The sequence below is a fragment of the Camellia sinensis genome, chromosome 8 (assembly GCF_055761805.1).
Source record: "Camellia sinensis isolate YWXY chromosome 8, ASM5576180v1, whole genome shotgun sequence".
Taxonomy (NCBI): Eukaryota; Viridiplantae; Streptophyta; class Magnoliopsida; order Ericales; family Theaceae; genus Camellia; species Camellia sinensis.
In genome coordinates, this window is record NC_138968.1 from 128,730,971 (window position 1) to 128,748,132 (window position 17,162).

The 17,162-nt window shown below is 34.9% G+C and overlaps 1 protein-coding gene across 9 annotated transcripts in view; it reads left to right on the forward strand.

Annotated features, from left to right (window-relative positions):
• Window positions 1-12,112: 12,112 nt before the first annotated feature.
• Window positions 12,113-17,162, forward strand: part of LOC114291564 (sterol 3-beta-glucosyltransferase UGT80A2) — a 28,207-nt gene continuing 23,157 nt past the window's right edge. For 6 of the 9 annotated variants that reach the window (XR_014338193.1, XR_014338196.1, XR_014338197.1 and 3 more), the window contains exons 1-7: window positions 12,126-12,375; window positions 12,497-12,698; window positions 15,042-15,258; window positions 15,392-15,463; window positions 15,557-15,667; window positions 15,826-16,017; window positions 16,166-16,327. Coding sequence is in view for 4 of the 9 variants with exons in the window: in XM_082883437.1 (XP_082739563.1) it covers window positions 12,300-12,375; window positions 12,497-12,698; window positions 15,042-15,258; window positions 15,392-15,463; window positions 15,557-15,667; window positions 15,826-16,017; window positions 16,166-16,327 (1,032 nt within the window). In the remaining 5 variants the exon portion in view is untranslated. Of the gene's footprint in view, window positions 12,376-12,496; window positions 12,699-13,951; window positions 14,456-15,041; window positions 15,259-15,391; window positions 15,464-15,556; window positions 15,668-15,825; window positions 16,018-16,165; window positions 16,328-17,162 lie in introns of all 9 variants that reach the window. The other 3 variants (XM_082883440.1, XM_082883441.1, XM_082883439.1) reach the window with 3 other exon arrangements.

A 17,162-nucleotide genomic window follows, 5' to 3' on the forward strand; every position in this document is an offset into this window, starting at 1 on the left:
TTGCCGACTAGGTGAGGAGATATGGATGGCGAGAGTGCCACTCATTTGTTTTGACGTAGTTGAGTGGCATCTCCCTGATCGTTTCCTCCGACAATTTGGTCGGGTCCAGTCCGTGCCGGATCGGTGTGACACCGAGTGGCGGTTGCATGCGACTGATAGACGTGGCCGACCCAACACTGACTGGAGTGTGCATCATATGCGATACATACAGTTGTGGGATGCCCATCGCGACACTATTGTACAGGCTGAGTGGAGCGATGGGGTCCTCCCCTCTCCCAACCCTTACATGTTGTGGTATCGACGACACACACACCTACTTGTCAGTAATCCGAGCCACCTGTCTGAGGCCGAATATCAGGGAATTGGGCCTTCTCTCGAGGCATTGGTGAGTATCATAGTATGTGTCAGATAATTGTTAATATCATAATTGATTATTTTCAGTCAACTATAGCCTAATATATCTGATTTTTTATTCAGGTGGTTCGAGTTGGGAGGTCATATCACTTGGCTGAGGACGCCCTTTTTAGACGTGATGGACAGCTTGGTCTGCAGGCCCTTACAGAGATCAAAGAGTTATCATACGAGGGGATCCAGCATGTCCATCGGGTAGATCGTCTGCATTTTGGGGACTACGGTGTACACAGTGCAGCAGCTGCTCCAGACACATCAGTCTCGTCCACATCAGTGCCTCCCACTTCAGCGCCAGCCACAGCAGGTCATTGGACTTCAGTCATCCCACCGCATGATACCCCATACATTTCTCCAGATTCCCCACACGTACATCTTACCCAGCATGCTGACCCTGACCCTGACCTCGACCCTGATTAGACACCGTCCAGGTTCATGCATGATGTTGTTACCCCACCCACCCAGTTACCACCTACTTTTCTGGGGAGTACTTCGACCGCGCCCCGGTTCATGCATGATGTTGTTACCCCACCGACCGAGTTACCACCTGCTTTTCTGGGGACTACTTCGACCGCGCCCATGAGTACACATGATGCAGTTCTCACTGACATATCCCACGTTGACGATGAGGCCGATATTGAGCCCCCTCAGAGCACGAGGGAGAGGCCAAGGTTATGGTCATGGGGGACGTCGCGGCCGAGGTCGAGGTGCGGGCAGAGGCAGAGGTCGAGGTCCAGCTGCAGATCGTGACACAGTTGCACCAGATGAGGGAGTTTCACAACTCACAGCAGTATCCGATCTGTAGGCACAGACAGGATCAGGGGCAGCAGATGCAGGAGAGGGGGGGTCACACTCACAGGCGCCAAAGGCATTCAGTGGAGGGCCACATGCAGGGGAGGAGTGACAAATATTCAGAGAGTCTACCGCAGGAGACTGAGGAGGGAGGTCCACGGTCGAGGTTGTGGGACTGGGGGCAGGTTAGGGCATTAGCGGTTGTGATATGGACTGTATAGTTTTTTTTTTTTTTTTTGGTAATTGTTATAGTTTTTGTAAATCAAACTTGTACAGCTGATGTAAATGTGTCATACTTATTTATTCGCAATTATAATTTCACAATTTTTTATTCTTACTTATATTGATGAATCACACAAATCTCTTTCACATCTCTACCTCTCTCTCATTATTCGTAGTCTGTGCATTATTTATAGTAATTTACGATTTTTCCTCAATTTTACAAATTGAGACAACCATTTATAAAATTGGAGTTTAAATAAATTTGAAGAATTAAATTATAAATCCTAAACCCTAAAATAAAAATAAATAAGGTAGCGTTTGGTAATGTTTACGTTTTTGGTTTATGTTTACAAAAAAATTAAAAATTGATTTTTTTTTATTTTTAGAAAAACATAAATTACAAACGCGTTTGGTTTGAACAAAATGTTTAAACAACCCAGAAAAACATAAAATAAAAAATATGTTTATTCATGCCTAAAAAATGTGTTTGTTCAAGCCTAAAAACAATTGAAATATCTCCCTTCATTGATAAGTCGTGGATAAGCATTACAAATTCATTACAACATAAATGGTTTGGTCATTCATCCAAATAATTTCATTCATTATCATCATCATCTGACATCTCAATATCAGATTCATACATAACATCCATGCTCCACGCATAGTACTGGTGTGCATCATCCATTAACCCATCTTTGGCATGCTCATTTGCGATCTTCATTAGTGAGGACCTTTGCAAACGTTGGGTCATGCGATTAACTTCGTCGCGGATACGATGCAATGCCCTTTGCAACAACTGTGGAGTGTCAGTTGGCATACGCATGACTAACCGGTGAGGAAATTTAATATTAACTTTATGACATAACTCAACGAGAATGTTTGCTCGAGTTATGCGAAATTCCAACTCAGCTCTCATGGTATTGACGGTGCCACGTGAGTAACGCAAATTTGGATTTAATGGGTATTGAAATTCATCTCCATCCGCAACCTAATAGCGACCCATTGCTGAATATAGATTAACCACCGTATATCTCATGATGATATCGCTCGAACTAGCTGTAAAACTTTTGTTGTGGTATGATGCGATATTTATACCATATATACACATGGTGGCTGTATGTATGAAATTATTGTAAACAACTATGACAACTATGCATCAGAGTTGTCACGTCAACTTTGATGACCTGAACAACTATGCATCAACTTGATAGGAGTTGTCACTTTGACTTTTATGAATTGCATAATTTATTGTTATTTGAAAACAAAAAGTAACAAATTTGTGAAAAAATATTTCAAGAAAGTAATAAATACATGAAAATACAAAAAATGTACTGAATGCTTGTATTTTTTTTTTAATATTTTTGGTATTTAGTTAATTTTTAAAAGATTTTGTTTAGAATTTTTTTACTTTTTAAGTGTATTTATGTTAGGTGTGTCTAAAAAGTAAAAATTGCTTAACATATTAAAAAAATTCAATAAAAGAAAAATACGAAAATTAACCCCCACTATGATATCTATAGTGCCCTAGCACGCATTATCGTCACCAGATCATCTCTAGTTAACCCCCACTATGATGTCTATAAATACTCCAGTATGATGTTTGTTGAAGTCATAACAATAGTAATATATCTACAATTACTATTATTATTAAATTTTTTATTTTATTAACAATGTCTTCAAGAGGTGCAGGAAGTTCACGCCGGCAAATAAATCCGAAAGTGTGGTTGCTACCTCCATTTACCTATGACTACAAGAGCGAAAAGTACTTGCGTCCGAAGGATTATTATGCTGGTATCCGAGCAGAATGGGCGTTTAGGGTAACGGAGCAAGAAGGATTTTATAATGATCTACGTAACTTTGGGGCACCGGTACCTCATCGTCGTTCATTGACCATGGCTAGACGAAATGTGAGTGACTATGAAAAAGCAGTTAGCAGAATTAAGAAGGAGAACAACAGAATGTTGATGCGGAGATGTCGACATATCATGCTTCAGCTAGCCACCGAAATGGCAGAAGCAAGCAACAAAGATTTGACAGTGATTAAGCGAAATAATGTCTTAAACAATGAAAAATATCTCTCTGACTACTACATGTCAGATAAGGAATAAGAAATCAAACACCGTTATCTTTCATATATGTTTGTATGTACGTTGTGTCGTATGTTCGTTACTGGAATGTAAGACAATGTTGTTGTTCATCTAACGTACGGATGTATTTCAAGTATTTGTTTTATGAAACCTGAAGTTTATGAAATAACTACATTTATTGTAATTTACAGTTATTAGTTCAGGACTTTCTTTATTGAATTGCAATGAGTTAATGAATGTTCTGGATTAATGAATGGATTAATGCATGTTCAATTATGTGAATAATTAAAACACATAAAACAGAATAGGTAGCTCGGTGAAAAGCTTCCCTTAACTGCACCTTGTTAAATAGGGATCCTCTACGTTAAGAATTTCAATCTCCATCAGGAAAGAAGAAAGAGTCACCTTTCAATTCTTGTAAGTCCAGTACAAATGATGACTCTGGTAAGGAATGGGGGGTTGACAGAAAACTAAACTCGATGAAACGAACTACCGCCTTCAATAACACATAAAACAGAAGAGGTAGGTCGGTGAAAAGCTTCTCGTAACTGGGCCTCGTCAAATACGGATCCTCTACGTAAAGAATTTCAATATCCATCAGGAAAGAAGAAAGAGTCGCATTCTAATTCCTGGAAGTCCAGTAAAAATGATGACTCTGGTAAGGAATGGGGGGTTGACATAAAACATTGGTGGCCAAGTACTCCTACGTAACCCACGTTTCACTCACAAGATCCACCATTATTTTAAAGTTGGTTTCAAAAGTTGAGATTGTAAATGTTTCCCAAAATATTACAAATCGAATATTCAAAAGTTGATTTTAAAATAATTCCAAATGACAACAGAAATTCAAATAGTCATACTTTTCCCGTTGATAGAAATAGTAGGTCGTAACAACGAATGATGCATAGCTAAGTGAAACACAACATTACCTACATAAGCTTCATTTTTTCAAACATTGAGTAGTCAAATGGTAGAGAGACTTGTCATTGCGAAGTCATGTGACATGGTGCACATGCTTGGGTTTTCTCGATATTTTGCTCGATTATTTGATACACAGTGACAACTCATCTCTTATTGATATATGTGGGATTCTCAATTCAGAAAGTCACATGGCAACAGTGAATTCACTGCTTTACCTTACAGTGAGCATGCCCTTATTTTGTCCGTATATGTAGATGGATGGTGAAGTCATGGGACTTGGTGCACAGGCTTTGGTCAAGTTGATTTTTTGCTCGATTATTTGATACACAGTGACAACTTATCTCTTATTGATATATGTGGGATTCTCAATTCAGAAAGTCACATGGCAACGGTGAATTCACTGTTTTACCTTACAGTGAGCATGCCCTTATTTTGTCCGTATATGCAGATGGATTGTCAAGTCATGTGACTTGGTGCACAGGCTTTGGTCAAGTTGATTTTTTGCTCAATTTTTTAATTACAGTGACAACTCATCTCTTATTGATATATGTGGGATTCTCAATTCAGAAACTCACATGGCAACAGTGAATTCACTGATTTACCTTACAGTGAGCATGCCCTTATTTTGTCCGTATATACAGATGGATTGTCAAGTCATGTGACTTGGTGCATAGGCTTTGGTCAAGTTGATTTTTTGCTCGATTTTTTAATTACAGTGACAACTCATCTGTTATTGATATATGTGGGATTCTCAATTCAGAAAGTCACATGACAACAGTGAATTCACTGCTTTACCTTACAGTGAGCATGCCCTTATTTTGTCCATATATGCAGATGGATTGTCAAGTCATGTGACTTGGTGCACAGGCTTTGGTCAAGTTGATTTTCTGCTCGATTTTTTTATTACAGTGACAATTCATCTCTTATTGATATATGTGGGATTCTCAATTCAGAAACTCACATGGCAACAGTGAATTCACTGATTTACCTTACAGTCAGCATGCCTTTATTTTGTCCGTATATGTAGATGGATTGTGAAGTCATGTGACTTGGTGCACATGCTTTGGTTTTCTTGATTTTCTGCTCGATTTTTTTATTACAGTGACAACTCATCTGTTATTGATATATGTGGGATTCTCAATTCAGAAAGTCACATGACAACTGTGAATTCACTGTTTTACCTTACAGTGAGCATGCCCTTATTTTGTCCGTATATGCAGATGGATTGTCAAGTCATGTGACTTGGTGCACAGGCTTTGGTCAAGTTGATTTTCTGTTCGATTTTTTTATTACAGTGACAACTCATCTCTTATTGATATATGTGGGATTCTCAATTTAGAAACTCACATGGCAACAGTGAATTCACTAATTTACCTTACAGTCAGCATGCCCCTATTTTGTCCGTATATACAGATGGATTGTCAAGTCATGTGACTTGGTGCATAGGCTTTGGTCAAGTTGATTTTTTGCTCCATTTTTTAATTACAGTGACAACTCATCTCTTATTGATATATGTGGGATTCTCAATTCAGAAAGTCACATGACAACAGTGAATTCACTGCTTTACCTTACAGTGAGCATGCCCTTATTTTGTCCATATATGCAGATGGATTGTCAAGTCATGTGACTTAGTGCACAGGCTTTGGTCAAGTTGATTTTTTGCTCAATTTTTTAATTACAGTGACAACTCATCTCTTATTGATATGTGTGGGATTCTCAATTCAGAAACTCACATGGCAACAGTGAATTCACTGATTTACCTTACAGTCAGCATGCCTTTATTTTGTCCGTATATGTAGATGGATTGTGAAGTCATGTGACTTGGTGCACATGCTTTGGTTTTCTCGATTTTCTGCTCGATTTTTTTATTACAGTGACAACTCATCTGTTATTGATATATGTGGGATTCTCAATTCAGAAAGTCACATGGCAACAGTGAATTCACTGCTTTACCTTACAGTGAGCATGCCCTTATTTTGTCCGTATATGCAGATGGATTGTCAAGTCATGTGACTTGGTGCACAGGCTTTGGTCAAGTTGATTTTCTGCTCGATTTTTTTATTACAGTGACAACTCATCTCTTATTGATATATGTGGGATTCTCAATTTAGAAACTCACATGGCAACAGTGAATTCACTAATTTACCTTACAGTCAGCATGCCCCTATTTTGTCCGTATATACAGATGGATTGTCAAGTCATGTGACTTGGTGCATAGGCTTTGGTCAAGTTGATTTTTTGCTCCATTTTTTAATTACAGTGACAACTCATCTCTTATTGATATATGTGGGATTCTCAATTCAGAAAGTCACATGACAACAGTGAATTCACTGCTTTACCTTACAGTGAGCATGCCCTTATTTTGTCCGTATATGCAGATGGATTGTCAAGTCATGTGACTTAGTGCACAGGCTTTGGTCAAGTTGATTTTTTGCTCAATTTTTTAATTACAGTGACAACTCATCTCTTATTGATATGTGTGGGATTCTCAATTCAGAAACTCACATGGCAACAGTGAATTCACTGATTTACCTTACAGTCAGCATGCCTTTATTTTGTCCGTATATGTAGATGGATTGTGAAGTCATGTGACTTGGTGCACATGCTTTGGTTTTCTCGATTTTCTGCTCGATTTTTTTATTACAGTGACAACTCATCTGTTATTGATATATGTGGGATTCTCAATTCAGAAAGTCACATGGCAACAGTGAATTCACTGCTTTACCTTACAGTGAGCATGCCATTATTTTGTCCGTATATGCAGATGAATTGTCAAGTCACGTGACTTCGTACACAATATTTGCTTTTCTCTGTTTTTTCAGTCTAGTGACACTCATACCTTGTTCATATATGTGGGATTGTGATGCAGACGCATCTTTCTAAAGCCGTTCATAACCAACTATATAAACGACTAAAGGTGAAGACACAACTTTACAACTCATTTCGCTCTACGAAATTATCATTTATTTGTTTTAAAAAATTAGCATGGCTACATGGTTCATGGGAGGGAGTGGAAATCGCAGAGGTGGTAGGAACTTGCAAAGGGGTGACAGTTCATGACGAGGAGGGGGAAGGGGAAGTGGCAATGCTGAAGATGAAACACTATTTCCTTTGTTAGATGCCTCTTGTGCTTATCATGATAGGTTTGGGAAGTGACATTTTGTCATGCCCAAAATACTATCGAGATCCATGTGGTTTGGTGGAGGATCCATCAGATAATCAAACAGGATATGGTTTAGCAAACGCTAGACTTCTGAAGTGGCCCACACTATTTATAGAGCGAGTGCAAATAGAAAGATTATGTCGGGAAAATCGACTGAAGGTGCCAAAAACACGTTCTGTTGAGATCCAAAAGGAAGATCCTGATAATGTTGATCGACTATGTGAAAGACTACAACGTGAGATTTCTCAAATGCGCCGTAGGTTAACCCGCGATATGCAGCTATACATAGTTAAGAAGGATGCCCAGAAGAACAGAACAGAACCAAATGTTGCGGCTATCAACGGTATGATGGAGGATCCTGAGCTTGTCTCTAACGCTGAGCTTTCGGATTATTCAGACTCTGAGCCACCTGCCGATTTAAGCGCGAATTAGGTGTTAATGTCTACACTTCGGCAATATTAGGTCATGCATTAATATGTAATGTCTGTGTTAGAGTAAGTATAACTGTTATGTTTATGTTTATGTATTGTGTCTGTCAAATGTTGCGGCTATTAATATGCAATATTAGGTCATGAATTAGGTGTTTGTCTGTCTAACTGTTATGTTTATGTATCGTGTGTTCAGTTCAGGATGTCCAGGATGTATGTAATGTGTGTTCAGTTTCATGGTGTCCAGAATGTATTTTTGTGGGAGAATTATGTCTGTACTATCTATGTAACTGAAAACTATTACATTTGCAACTTTAGTTATGTTGTTTTCATGCTTGTATGAGTATTTAGTAAATTAGTGACTTCGTATATTATATATTAAGATTTATTACAAAAATGTTGACAAAATTTATTTTAGGAGCTCTCGTTGTGGCCTTCGTCTTCTTGGCCTACTCTGCGGTGGTCTTCGCGTCTCACCTTTCGTCGTTGCTCGTCGAGCTGCACAGTGTGTGGGTGTGCTTCGGACTGTAGAGCATGCATATCACCTTCTAACCCATAACAAAGACGAAACAAAAAAATAAATTTTTTTAATGAAAACGGGTACAAAACGGTTTTACTAAACTGATTTTCTGAATTACATTCTCACCTTCTAACCCAAAACAAAGACAAAATGATAAATATATATGTATATTTAAATGAAAACAGCTTTCGTAAAGCCAAAATAATTTTCTGAATAACGCCTTCTAACTCAAAACAAAGACAAAAGAAAAAAAAAATTTTACATGAAAAACGACTTTAGTAAAGCAAAAAAAAAATTATTAATTACATTATCACCTTCTAACCCAAAACAAACACAAAATAATAAACAAAAAAAATTTACATGAAAACAGCTTTAGTAAAGACCAAAAAAAATTTTGAATTACATTTTCTAAACCAAAACAAAGACAAAAGAAAAAATAAAAAATTTAACATGAGAACGGTTTCAGTAAAGCCAAACAAAATTTATGAATTACATTATCACCGAAACAATGACAACAGAAAAAAATTATTTACAAAAAAAAATTAAATCTAATTTAAATGAACAGTGAAAGTGTGGTTTCAATCCATGCTTACAATAGTGAACAGTGAAACCATGACTTTTGTAAATGAACATGATTGGCTAAATGAATATGATTTTAAAATTATATATATGAAAAATATTATGTAAAATAAATATATGAAAAGAGGTTTTTCTCATATTATGTAAAATTTCAGAATTACACCTTCTAAACCAAAATAAAAACAAAAAAAACAAAAACAAATTTTAACATGACAATGGCTTTAAAGCCAATAAAATTTTATAAATCACATTATCACCAAAACAATGACAACAGGAAAAAAAACAAAATATTAAACAATAATCTGCTTACCAAGAAAGAAATGAACACTGAAAGCGTTCTCAATTGCAGTTTAACAGTGTAAACGCTATTCTAAATAGCGTTTTATTTACAAGTAAACTCGCTATTTGCAATAGCGTTTTCTTCACAAGTAAACTCGCTATTTGTAATAGTGTTTTCTTTACAAAACCAATCCACAAATAAAGCGCTATTCGGAATAGCGTTTTATACGGGAGAAAAAATTGAGGTTAAAATCGCTATTCGAAACAGCGTTTTCTTAAGTAAAATCGCAATTCACAATAGCACCTTCACTATTCATCAAATTTTGGCCTCCAAACAGTTAAAGTGCGATTTGTAATAGCGCTTTAGCTTAGTTTGAAAAATTCGTCAAAACTAGGTCTAATTTGGGAAGTAGGAGGCAAAAGAGGGGGCATTTCCCTAAATAAGCCAAAACACTAAATCAATTCCCAAACTAAGCCTAGTTTTGAAAAAATTCCCAAAATAGGCTAAATCGCGGTTGTGAACCACGATTCAACATATATGCGCCTATCTTGCGTAGATAGGAAATCTTAAAATCGTGGTTACAAAACACGCTTTTAATTAAGAAATCGCGGTTACAAAACGCGCTTTTAATTAATTTTTTTTCTTCTGAAATCGCTGTTATGAACCACGATTTTATCCAAAAAAAATTTTCTTCTGAACTAGCTGTTCTGAACCACGCTTTTATCCAAAAAAAAATTCTTCTAAACTCGCGGTTTTGAATCATGATTTTGGCCAAAATATTTTCAACACAAATTCATTTTGACACTATGACACACATATATATTTATTCAAATTCATTCTGACACTATGACAAACATTTTCAACACGTTTTTTTGTCTCTCTCACACTATGCCACACATATATATTTTGTAATAAAATTGAGACTAATATTATTTTAATATATAATTTATAATATAAATAATTTTTATTTTATAAAATTGAGACTAATATTAAATATATATAATAATTTTTTATAATAGCAAATAATAATCAATTATATAATTTTTGTAAATATAAATCATTTTTATATAATTTTAGAAATAATTTTTTACAAATTAAATTGAAATAACCATACATACGTATGTATATAACCTGTCCAAAAGTTAAAATGATAATTATTTTTTACCCTTAAATAATATTTATTTTTTATTTTTTATTTCATAACCAAATTAATTTTTAATTTTAAAAAAAAAATTCTAAAAATCAAACCATACATAACCTAAAAATCTTTTGATAAGTCATTTTTTACATTAGTAACTTATTTAATTATTTGTTAATTTTACGACATTTTTACCATCTGAGGCAGGTTTGGTAACGATTTCGTTTTCACTTTTCAATTTATATTTACAAAAATTTTAAAAAATTATCATAAAAACTTGTTTGATAATTTTTTTAGTTTATAAATAGTTGTCTCAATTTGTAAATTTGAGAAAAAAACGTAAATTCAAAAAATTGGTAAATTTTACTAACAAAATTTTTCTTCAATTAATTTTTTTTTCAATTAATTTTTTGAATTTACATTCAAAAAATGAGTTTACGTTGGTTTGTAAATAATTACGTTTGTTGTCTCAATAATTTTTTTAATAAAAAACTATTTTTTTTTTCAAAAAAACTAATTTTTTGAATTTACATTTTTTCCTCAAATTTACAAATTGAGACAACCATTTATAAACTAAAAAATTATCAAACAAGTTTTATGACAGTTTTTTTAAATTTTTGTAAATATAAATTGAAAACTGAAAACGAAATGGTTACCAAACATGCCTCAGATGGTAAAAATGTCGTAAAATTAATAAATAATTAAATAAGTTACCAACGTAAAAAATGACTTATCAAAAGATTTTTAGGTTATGTATGGTTTGATTTTTAGATTTTTTTTTTAAAATTAAAAATTAATTTGGTTAAGAAATAAAAAATAAAAAATAAAAATTATTTAAGGGTAAAAAATAATTATCATTTTAACTTTTGGACAGGTTATATACATACGTATGTATGGTTGTTTCAATTTAATTTGTAAAAAAATATTTCTAAAATTATATAGAAATGATTTATATTTACAAAAATTATATAATTAATTATTATTTGCTATTATAAATTATTATTATTATATATTTAATATTAGTCTCAATTTTATAAAATAAAATTTATTTATATTATAAATTATATATTAAAATAATATTAGTCTCAATTTTATTACAAAATATATATGTGTGACATAGTGTGAGAGAGACAGAAAACGTGTTGAAAACGTTTGTCATAGTGTCAGAATAAATTTAAATAAATATATGTGTGTCATAGTGTCGGAATGAATTTGTGTTTAAAAATATTTTGGCCAAAATCGTGATTCATAATCGCGAGTTTAGAAGAAATTTTTTTTTGGATAAAAACGTGGCGAGTTTAGAAGAAAATTTTTTTTGGATAAAATCGTGGTTCATAAGAGCGATTTCAGAAGAAAAAAATTTAATTAAAAGCGCGTTTTATAACCGCGATTTCTTAATCAAAAACGCGTTTTGTAACCACGATTTTAAGATTTCCCATCTATGCGAGACAGGCGCATATATGTTGAAATCGTGATTCACAACCGCGATTTAGTCTATTTTAAAAACTTGTTCAAAACTAGATTTAGTTTGAGAATTGATTTAATGTTTTAACTTATTTAAGGAAATGGCCCAAAAGAGGTTTAGTTTGGGAAAAGACCCCAACCCTTTCTCACACCAACGCAACCCCAAATAGCATAATTTGTTACACCAAGGATCTAGAGTGAAATTTTTCTAAGGGAAAAATCACTATAGGATCCTTGCTCAATTTGTTAACAGCCCTTTCTCACTCCATTATCATCAATCTCTCTGTCTCTCTCAAAATGGCTGCCTTTGTTCCTCTCTTTCAAGTCCCCTCATCTATCCAAACCAGCAGGCTCGAATTCAAACCCATCCTTGGTTTGTCTTTCTCTTGATTTTTTGCATATATGTGTTTGTGTGTGTGTATGCATTAATTTTATTATTATTGTTTTGAACAATTATCGTCAATTTCACCGCATGACATTGAAATTGGTTGCAGGAACTTCTCGATGCTCTGTCATAAAATGCTCGTCGTCGTCTTCTTCAAATGGGCTTGAACCCTCCTCCTCCTCCTCCACCTCCTCCTCCTCCGATTCAATCGATAAAGGCGTCAAGACTGTTGACTGCATACTCGAAGAGAAGCGCCCTGCTGAGTTGTCCGCTCGCATCGCTTCTGGAGAATTCACTGTGGAGCAATCTGCGTATGTTGCCTTTTCCTTGCTTTCCATAAGCTGCACTGAACACTCTAATGCAGATTTCAAAAAAAAAAAAAAAAAAGGCAAAAAAAATTAGAATAATGTTTGATCCACCAATTTTGCTCTGTACGAGTTGCCCGAATTGAATATCTTACAGTAAGATATTCAATTCGGGCGGAGCAAAATTCGGTGGATGTAGCGGTATAAGCAACTCCATGAGTTTTCACCAAACAACTTGTACCCGCATAAAAGGAAAGAAAGGGGAAAAAAGAAAAAAGAAAAAAGAAAAGACCCCTATTATTTTCATGCTTAAATTAGCATAGAGAGACGTCTAGGAAGTTCCCATTTCAGACTATTATATTGGTGCTGGGTTAATTCTTTTTTCTATATGAGAATCCAAGGTGAAAGTATATTTTAATTAATTAAATAAATAAAAAGGGGAAAAATATGGCACTTTTCTTTTTCCTGCATTGCTATGTAATTGACATTGTTGACAATGGTTACCTTGAAAGTTAAAGAAGCTATATATATGTTTAGCCTTAGCTTGTGTACAATTATAGCAGGTCATGTGGGAATTTAAATTATAAAGTAGGAAGAATGGAAGAACTAGAAAGTATAAGGCGCTGTGTTGTAGGCAATATTTCCCCCCTTTAGGATTGAACAACGAGTACTCAACCAAGTTGTGAAAACTATGCAATGCAACTTTATCGATGGAGTTTGATTCAGAATATGTATGCTCTGATCAAACCTAGAACTCTCTTGTTGTATAAACTGATAAAGCCAACTGACAAAGAAGAATATGATGAAAGTGGTGGATAGCTTGGTGTACTTTATTGGGTCTTTTTCTTAATAGCTTAAGCTTTTGGGAAAATTGGTGACCTACATGATGTCAAAGGCTTATGTTGAGGAGATCTTGGGTTCTCTCTGTTGGCTTTTTGGTGTTTTGTCCCCCATTTGGTTTCTTCTTCACTATTTGGTTATTTCTTTCTTTTGTCTCTCCACGTGCGAGACGGAATTCCACGTGAGAGAGAGGGTGTTGGATAGCATGATATACATTGTTGGGCCCATTTTTTAAAAGCTTAAGCTGTTGGGAAATTTGGTTATAGAAAGCACAAAAAAAATTGATATTCAAAATAGAGTTCTGTAACTCTATTTCTAGACAAATTCATGAATGCTCATGAACAGATACTTTTGTTGAGTCATGCTTCAGTAGCCATTGGATCGCGTCCCTTTTATAATGTTCAAATTCTTCAATCCAGATTTCACACCCTATCACAAGCAATAAGGCATGACCCTTACCAACTTTTGCGAGCGGATCTAACAGGCCAGATTACATCGTTCAGGTTTTATCATTCTGATCAAGTTTCAATCGTCTGATCGGTTTACGTAGCCAAAACTAAAGGCTTCTACACTGCTAGTGACAATGCATATGTGCAAAGTGCGTTTGAAAGTTCCCTGAATCACACAATGCCCTCACCCCGTTGCATGTGCAGAGGTGGTGCATTGCACTGCCATAATGTACCGAATCAAACACATTTGATTTATTAGGATACCACTCTTTTTTTTTTCTTCCCCTTTTCTTGTAGTTATATACCCATAGTTGGTTTCCTTTATGTCCAATGTGGGACAAATGAACATCCTTTCATTCGCTTTCAACAAAACCCATTTGAAAACCTTGAATATTTTTGAAAATTGTCCAACAGGTCATGCTTCTCTGGATGATTGGTTTGTCTTTCATTGATTGAAGTAAAAGAATCATCCAGGTATAGTTAAATTTTGGTGTTAAACGGCACAATTAAAGGAGGCCATTGTTGTTCTTTGGTTTGTCTATGTAAAGTATCACCAGGGTGTTTTAAAATTGTTGGGTATGTTTGGTTTGGTTTTGAGAGAGTAGTTTTTAAAAACTGTTTTAGGGTGAGAGTTTAGAAATATTTTTGGTTTGTTTGGTTGTGTATTTTGAAAGTAGTTTGGGAGTTTGGAATGATTTGATAGTTTGTTGTAATTGAGTAGATGTGTGTGAGAGAAAAACTAATTGAGAAGGAGAGAGGAGAGAGAAAAAGTGATTGATTGATGTATAAGAGAGAGAGAGTAATTTTGAAAATTGGTTTGGAAAAATTACAAACCAAACAAGTTTTTTAGAAAAATTTTCCCAAATCATTCTACAAAGCCAAACCAAACATACCCGTTATTTTTTCAAGTGTGTACAATTTTTTATTTTTATTTTATTTTTTATTTTTAAAAATCTTCTAATGCCCTTTCTTATTTTTTATATTTTGTGAAAATGCATGTACTTGGTTTTTAGTTTCTTATTGAGTTTCTCGTTTCATTTGTGTTTTGCTTTGGAGTAAGTTTTCCATCTCTTATAAAGAGCTGTTTGTCAAAGCTGGGCATTTCTAGTGGCATGCTTGAGTTCCTATTTAAATGGATTGATGCTCCCAAAGACTATCCTAAGATTCCTGAGGCAAAGGGTGCAATTAGTGCCATTCGGAGCGAGGCCTTCTTTGTTCCCCTTTATGAGCTTTTCCTCACCTATGGTGGAATCTTCAGGTTGACATTTGGGCCCAAGGTGTGATTCTTCTTATTTGTTTGTGTCCTTTCCCATTTTGCAATGAGAATAATTAAATCTTATGAAACTTTAGGAGCAAAAGTGTCTGTCTGGTACAAGTGTTTGATTAGTCATTTTTAAACGTTTGCTGCAGTCCTTTTTGATAGTTTCTGATCCTTCCATCGCGAAACATATATTAAGGGACAACTCAAAGGCTTATTCAAAGGTAAAGCAACAGGGTTGCCAAATCTTTATGTATTTAACAATCAGGACTCTGCTGTCAATTTTTGAATTGTCTTTCTATCTCCTCGGTCTTCAGGGTATTCTGGCAGAAATTTTAGAATTTGTGATGGGAAAGGGTCTTCTCCCAGCTGCTGGGGAGATATGGCGTGTTAGACGACGTGCTATAGTCCCAGCATTGCATCAAAAGGTATCACGATGGCTTCATAGGTTTGCTGTGGTTCCCTTTTGTTTTGTTCTTGGTATAAATTCCTTAAGTTTTACCTGTTTTATTGCCCCAGCTTCTATCCAAAGATAAAATCTTGTCATTTTGTACTGTTCTTGTCCTTTTGCAATTTCCAATTCTAGTGTGTTGCAGCAATGATTAGCTTATTTGGAAAAGCTACAGATAGACTGTGCCAAAATCTTGATGCTGCCGCATCCAACGGGGAAGACGTAGAGATGGAATCACTTTTCTCTCCTTTGACATTGGATATTATCGGAAAAGCATTATTTAATTATGATTTTGATTCGTTAACAAATGATACTGGGATAGTTGAGGTATTGTCTTTTACGTCTATATTCTCTTTATTTTATTGAACTTCCTTCTTGTTTTTGAAGTGTCAGTTATTTTCTGATGTTCAGCTAATGTTTTTTCACTTAAAGCTAACAAACCATGCATTTATGTTTTATATTTTGGTTTGGCCAGGCTGTATACACTGTCTTGCGAGAAGCAGAAGATCGAAGTGTTGCACCACTTCCATACTGGGATATTCCCATATTCAAAGACATATCACCACAGCAAAAAAGGGTCACTGCTGCACTCAAGCTGATCAATGAAACACTTGATGATCTGATTGCAATGTGTAAGGTGAACATTTCAATGTCAGTTGTGGGAGTATGATAAACTTGTATGGTTGTAGTGTTTTGTTCTTCCTTTGTGTATAATTGTCATATACATATGTGCCACATATGAAATTGAGCACAATTTTGTAAAGAAATAGCCCACTTGTTTCTTGAGAAGAGATGGGAAACATGATCAATATCATTTGATTGAATAGTTGACCCAGCCCCTTGTTGTTTGATATACATGGAAATATCTATGATTGAAGATTTGCTAGAAGCCACCCATACTAGGGTTCGTTTTTGGGTCTATTATACATACCACTATTGTAGGATGACTAGTTTTGGCATTTCAAATTGGATAGTAGTTAACTGGCTACTGTTTTGAGATAAACAATTATGGGTTATGTGCGTGTGCTTGTGCATGTGCATCAACATATTTTTAAGTAATAAGCATTGACAATATGAAGTAAAAAACCATAAGTGCAATTTTATTTTATATTGGAGCTTGCAATCTGCAATAATATGTAATTTTTCTTCAATTTTAGATCCTTTAAGCCTGCAAAATTTGCTACTAACATTCTTTTACTTACATTTTATAGGCTTGTAAGGCTGTGAATATTGAATCAATTATATGTGCTTCATCTGAGTAAAGATACATCCTGCTTTGCCATAATCTGCCATCCAACAGCATTGTGCTTGTTTTGATTAGCTTGAATTTCTGGTTACTTGAGCATGTTTAAAATTGTTCTTTTTATTTTTTATTTTTTTATCTTGTTTTTCTTTTTTAAAATAAAAAATTATGAAATGCTCCTATATCGAGTTTGTGGTTGTGATTTTTACCCCCCCGGGGGGGGGGGGGG